General features: G+C 42.2%; 1 protein-coding gene across 1 annotated transcript; it reads left to right on the top strand.

Annotated features, from left to right (window-relative positions):
• On the top strand, window positions 2,779-3,330 carry LOC107640574 (circumsporozoite protein-like). The gene has a single exon (XM_016344088.1). It carries the CDS (start codon window positions 2,779-2,781, stop codon window positions 3,328-3,330), a length of 552 nt encoding a protein of 183 aa, XP_016199574.1.

Consider the following 7,316-nt stretch of genomic DNA (forward strand, 5'->3'; position numbering starts at 1 on the left):
TGGAACACTCCAAGATGGGAGGAGCCTCAAGGAATTGATCACTCCTATTGGCAACAACCTCCGGATACTTATAGGTATAATTTCCATCCTAATGCATGCCAATTTAATGGCTATGGTGGCTCCTTTTATGACAACCAACCACCACCATATGCCTATGACGCGTACCCGCAACATGAACCTCAACCATTCTCACAAGCCTTCCCATACCAAGCACCTTCCTATGATCCCTACCCATCATATAACCAATCATCCATACCATATTTTTATGGCCATTATGAGCAAGAACCTCTAGAATCACCACAACCATATCAAGATTACTCCCAAGAACCACCTCAATACTCATCATCTCCATACCTTTACCAAGAAGAACCACCTTCCTACCATGAACCCTCCCTCCAAAATAATGAACCTTCCTATTCACCCCAAGCCCCAATAGACGATCCTCTCACTTTGTTACTCCAAGGACAAGAAGCCATGAAGCGGGATACACTTGAGTTTGTGACCAATTTGACCAAGGTGGTGCACACTTTAGCCCACCAATGCTTGAATACTCAAGGTACTTCCGTGACCACATGTGAAAAGTCAAAAGAAGAGCAAAGCATGAAGGAGAAATTGAAAAATTCGGTGGAGAATGAGGAGTCAAATTTTGTGTTGGAACAATTGGAGGAGCCTATGATCATTGAAGAAAAGGAAGAGGTGGTCGAAGATTTAGGAGATGTTGAAAGTCCAAGGGAATGTAGTCTCATGGAGCACTCTTCCAAGGAGCTTGATATTGAAGTTGAAGAGGGTGCGCAACCCCCACGGCATATCATCGTTGGAGACTTGGAAGAGACTTATCAAGAGATGGATTCAATCATGGATGAATTTCTCTCTACAATGGAATCCCCTCCCATACCCTTGGTGAGCAATGAGAAAGAGAGCTACCAAGAGGAAAACGTTGGCTTGGTGTATATCGAAATTGAAGAATATGAAGAGGTTGACCAAGAAATGGATTTATTCATCAATGAATTTCTGTCCAAAATTGAACCACCTCCCATTAGACAAGAAATCAAAGTTCTTGAAGACAACACCAAGCTATGTGATAAAAAGGGAAAGGTTGGAATCAAGGAAGCTCGCAAAGAGGTGGAAATACACAAAGAAGAGCACAAGGATGCATTGTCTAAGTGTGGGGAAGTCTCCCTTCCCAAGTTACCATCCAATACAACATTTAAGTGGGTAAAATCTCTACCTCTAAGCTTTAATCTCTCACTTAAATATGGTTTGCTTGAAAATGATGGTCAACTTAGAACTCTTTGTGGAATTAAAAGTAAAAACGAGCTGTGTAGTGGTTGGAAAATAGGTGTTAAGCTTATCAAGGCCAAGGCCTCAAGGTATAGGGATGATGTTGGGACAAGAATTGCTTTATATGGATCTAGGAGGAAGCATTGGTGGAGTAAAGAGAATTCTATGTGTCAATCACCTTTATGTCAACCGCTCATCCGACTAAACCATGAAACTCAACTAACGGATGGGTGTGAAGACAAGATATGGGATCCCGGTTCGCTCCATCGCAGCAGCAGCACCGGCCGCCGCCGCGCCATCATCACCGCCGGCCACTCGCCCTCGACTTCTCTTCCCCTCTCACCACCACCCGTCCTCTCCCTCTCTCTCACTCCTCTCTTTCTCCACCACCGCGCCACCATCTCCACCACCGCGCTACCATCTCCGCCGCCACGCCACCATCACTGCCTTCCCCTCTTCTCCCTCCCCTTCTCTCTTCCTCCTCTGACCTCCGTACCTCTCTGACCTCCGTCCCTCTCTGCCTCTGTCCCAACCGCCGCGACCACCATCGCCGCCGGTGCCCAGCGCTGCTCCGGCCAGTTCTCCCATCGCCTCACTTCATTTTTTCTTCCCTCCTTTTCCTCGGTTCAATCTCTGCACCCAGGTTCCTCCTTTCCTCTGTTTTACTTTGTTTCGCTGTTTTTGTTAATTCCGTTAGTGTAGTTGGAATTAGATTAGTTAGTTAGCTTAGTTTGATTTAGGTGGTTAGCGAATCTGGACTGAGTAGTGGATTTAGGCATTGTTTGACTCTATGTTGCTATATGAAACTGCTCTATTCTGCTGCGTATGCCATTTGTATTGCTGGGTTGTATTTCACTGCTGATGTGCTTAATTGATATTGTCTTCTTACTGCTCATGCTATGTTGCTATCCGGGAACGTCCAATTTTAAGCCGGAATGCTGCCCGATTTTCAAGGAAATTAGTTTCATTTTTGATCTTTATTTCAGCTTTGGGCATAATCTCCGTTTCCTTTTTGACTTCTCGGATTTGCAAAATCATCGTGAACATAAACCACAACTTTTCTTTTCATTACGCATAAATATCATCATATCACTAACCCACTTTTCTAACTTACTAACTTCTTTAACCATTCCACTTCCACTCACCTTTAACCATCTTTAACAAATTCCTTCAACTATATGTTGATATTATCGCCTTGTGAATATGAGTTGTTGACTTTAATGAAGCTTGCATTTTTTTGGTTTACTTGTTCACTTTTGCTTATTCATTGCAACATCATGATTGTTCTTTGTCTGTTATGATTGTTCTTTGTCTGTTATGATCTTCGCCCACTACGTCCTGCCTACCACCCACTTTTCTGAGGTCCCCATGGAGATGCTTTTGCTGATCGGGTGTGTTATGGAGGGGAAGGATGTCTCCTTCCCTAGGCTTATCCGACAGTGCATGTGGCGGGCGCATATTCGTGGCCTACTTCCGTTTCCTACATTGGTCACGAGTATGGCAGCCTTAGCTAATGTCCCGTGGTCAGATGATGATGTGCGACCACCACCAGCTGATGCAGATGACAGGGAGGTTACTATCCCCTGGGGTGTTTGGGTGCACGAGAAACCACCTGCTAGACGCCGCTCTCGGGCTAGAGCTGTCGTAGGGACACCTTCACCACCAGCCCCTACAGCTGGCCCATCATCTTCGACACCCGCAGCTCCTTCACCATCTACAGACCCTCCAGCAGCACCTGAGCCTACCTATCTCCTGGTCCAGCGTCTCTTCCGGTTCTTAGAGCGAGAGCGACACCATGTCAGACGCCGTTTGGATCGGATGGACCAGGCACTTATCTCTCTGGGCGCTGAGCTACCTCCGCTTCCCGATTCTCCGGCCTCCGATGAGCAGGATCATCAGGAGGAGGACGCGGAGGCGCCGGCTCAGCAGAATGCCCCTGACACTACAGAGCCACCTCAGACTCAGGAGGAGCCCGTCCCTCAGCCGGTCCCACAGCCACAGTCAGAGCCAGAGCCTATCGTTGTACCTCCCACTGATCCTCCGGTTTAGCATCGAGGACGATGCTTGATTTTAAGTGTGGGGAGGGCACCGGTAGCATTATCTGGGAACCGGTGAACTTTTCAGCCTAGTTATCCTATATTTGCACATCTTTGTATATATTTTGATGCCATTTCTAGTTTGCTTTGGATACTTTTATTGCTTATTTTGGATCTTAGATATTTTGATGCTTTTGGATATTTTTAGATCTTTTGGATGATAGATTCCGTACTTTTAGTTGGATTCTTCTTTATACATTTTGTTTATCTTTGTTTTTAGTTTGCGGTTGTGATTAGAAATCATATTTTAAGTGAAACTTAGGCACCCTTTTGCATAATATATTGGTTCTAAGTGAAAAAGGAAAGGGTGAACTAAGAAAATTTTCGAACTTTTCAATCACAACAATGCTTAGTCAAACATTGAGGTTTTTTTTTTCAAGGAGCGCATTTATATGATTGAGGCCATTATTTCATTTGCCACTTACCCAAATAGCCAACCTTTTACTCTCCATTGTTAGCCAATTTTGAGCCTATGCTTAACCAACTCATTCTTATTTTAGCACATTACAAGCCTAAAGCGGAAAACCAACGAAAAGTCCTTGTTTGGATCTTTGATTGACCTAGGCTAGTGAGAGTGTTTTATTATTCAAAGTTGGTGAGGCTTGGGAACATTGGATGGGATAAAAAGGGGCAATACACTTTTATGTTTAGGAATTGGGCACATATTCATGTATTGATTAAGTGTAGAGACCTTATGCATTGATGTTCTCGCATTTAGTTTGAAAGAAGAAAAAGAGAAAAAAATATATATATAAAGAAAAAAAAATGATGAAAAGAAAAGAAAAGAAAAAAATGTATATAGAAAAAGAAAGAAAAAAAAAAGAGAAGCAATAAAGGGGACAAAATGCCCCAAAGTGAAGCTCAATAAGAATCAATGCATAAGTATTGAGAAATGAAAAAAAAAATGCATGAGTATGTAAGAAAAAGTGAAGAATGGGTAGTTAAGATAGCTCGCATTTGTATAGGTCATTAAATAGGTTAGGTGGGAAAGTCTATGCTAATCAAAGATTCAAATCCTAGTCCACTTGACCATAAATGATCCTACCTTGACCCTAACCCCATTACAACCTAAATGAAAGACCTCATGATGAATGTATGCATGCATTGAATAAATGTTGATTGTTAGAAGAAAATCAAATTTTGGAAAACACGATTAGAAGAGAATTGAGTGAATTAACCCTTAAACACTTGAGTGAATAGAGCGGATACACATCCGGTGAGGGTTCAAAAGTTCAATCACATGTATTCATCTATATTATCTATATTCTTTCATCACAATTGAGAAGGATAACTAGGATAGGACTTCTAGTTCTCATATCTTGCCAAGAGCTTTGTTAGTTGTTAGTTTATTTTCCTTGCCATTTATATTTCTTGCCCAAAAGCTTAAAAACCCCAAATATAATTCACAACCAATAACAAGATACTTCATTACAATTCCTAGGGAGAACGACCCGAGGTTTAAATACTTCGGTTTATAGATTTTAGGGGTTTGTACTTGTGACAAACAAATTTTTGCATGAAAGGATTATTGTTGGTTTAGAGACTATACTTCAACGAGATTTCATTTGTGAAATTCTAAACCGTCAAAAATCCAATCATCAGTATTCCGAGTAGGATTCTGGGATTGAATGACTGTGACGAACTTCAAACTCGCGAGTGCTGGGTGTAGTGACAGACGCAAAAGGAGGGTGAATCCTATTCCAGTATGATCGAGAACCTCAGATGATTAGCCGTGCTGTGACAGAACATTTGGACCATTTTCACAAGAGGATAGGATGCAGCCATTGACCACGGTGATGCCTCCAGATGATTAGCCATGCAGTGACAGCGCATCGGACCATTTTCACAGAGAGGATGAAAAGTAGCCATTGACAATGGTGATGTCCTTACATAAAGCCAGCCATGGAAAGGAGTAGGACTGATTGGATGAAGACAGCAGGAAAGCAGAAGTTCAGAGGGACGAAAGCATCTCTATACGTTTATCTGAAATTCTCACCAATGATATACATAAGTATTTCTATCTTTATTCTCTATTTATTTCTTATCTATTTTCGAAAACTCCATAACCATTTGATATCCGCCTGACTGAGATCTACAAGATGACCATAGCTTGCTTCATACCAACAATTTCCGTGGGATCGACCCTTACTCACGTAAGGTTTATTACTTGGACGACCCAGTGCACTTGCTGGTTAGTTGTATCGAAGTTGTGAATGAAAAAAAATGATTTATTAAGACGTGCGTACAGAGTTTTTGGCGCCGTTGCCTTAGATCACAATTTCGTGCACCAGTGAATTACATGGGAGAACCCTATGGAAACACCTATAATCCTTCATGGAGAAATCATCCAAATCTCTCATGGAAGGATTAACAGAGACCTCAACAAGGTTTCAACAACAATAATGGTAGAAGAAACAGGTTTAGCAATAGCAAGCCTTTTCCATCATCTTCTCAGCAACAGACAGAGAATTCTAAGCAAAGCCACTCTGGCTTAGCAACCATTGTCTCTGATCTAATCAAAACCACTCAAAGTTTCATGACTGAAATAAGGTCCTCCATTAGAAATTTGGAGGCACAAGTGGGTCAGCTGAGTAAGAAAATTACTGAACTCCCTCCTAGTACTCTCCCAAGCAATACAGAAGAGAATCCAAAAAGAGAATGCAAGGCCATAACCACAACCCACAAGGCCGAACATGGAGAGAAGGAAGAGACAGTGATCTCCACTGAGGAAGACCTCAATGGACATCCACTGGCCTCTATGGAGTTCCTTGATGAGGAACCATGGGAATCTGAGGCTCACACAGAGACCATAGAAATTCCATTGAATTTACTTCTGCCATTTATGAGCTTTGATAAGTATTCTTCCTCTGAAGAGGATGAAGAGGTTACTGAAGAGCAAGTTGCTAAGTACCTTGGAGCAATTATGAAGCTAAATGCCAAGTTGTTTGGTAATGAGACTTGGGAGGATGAACCTCCATTGCTCATCAAAGAACTGGATGACTTGACTAGGCAGAAATTACCTCTGAAGATACAAGACCCTGGAAAATTCTTAATCCCTTATACCATAGGCACCATGACCTTTGAGAAGGCTCTGTGTGACCTAGGGTCAAGTATAAACCTTATGCCTCTCTCTGTAATGGAGAAGCTATGGATCATTGAGGTACAAGCTGCTAGAATCTCACTAGAGATGGCAGACAATTCAAAGAAACAGGCTTATGGACTTGTAGAGGATGTCTTGGTAAAGGTTTAAGACCATTACATCCCTGCTGATTTCATAATCCTAGAGACTGGGAAGTGTATGGATGAATCCATCATCCTTGGCAGACCCTTCCTAGCCACAGCAAAAGCTGTGATTGATGTTGACAGAGGAGAATTGATCATTCAAGTGAATGAAGACTCCCTTGTGTTTAAAGCTCAAGGATATCCCTCTGTAACCATGGAGAGGAAGCATGAAGAGCTTCTCTCAATACAAAGTCAGACAGAGCCCCCACAGTCAAACTCTAAGTTTGGTGTTGGGAGGCCACAACCAAACTTTAAGTTTGGTGTTGAACCCCCACATTCAAACTCAAGTTTGGTGTTGAGAGGTTCCAACATTGCTCTGAACATCTGTGAGGCTCCATGAGAGCCACTGTCAAGCTATTGACATTAAAGAAGCGCTTGTTGGGAGGCAACCCAATCTTTAATTATCTATGTTAAATTTCTATTTTCTTTGTTATTTTATGTTTTATGTAGGTTCATGATCATGTGAAGTCACAAAAACAATTGAAAAAGCAAAAACAGAAGGAAAAACAGTATTAAAAACAGAACACCCTGGAGGAGAAATTTACTGGCGTTTAAACGCCAGTAAGGGTAGCAGAATGGGCGTTAAATGCCCAGTCTAGCACCATTCTGGGCGTTTAACGCCAGAAATGGGCACCAGATTGGCGTTTAACGCCAGGA

The sequence above is a fragment of the Arachis ipaensis genome, chromosome B05 (genome assembly GCF_000816755.2).
Source record: "Arachis ipaensis cultivar K30076 chromosome B05, Araip1.1, whole genome shotgun sequence".
In the NCBI taxonomy this organism is placed as follows: Eukaryota; Viridiplantae; Streptophyta; class Magnoliopsida; order Fabales; family Fabaceae; genus Arachis; species Arachis ipaensis.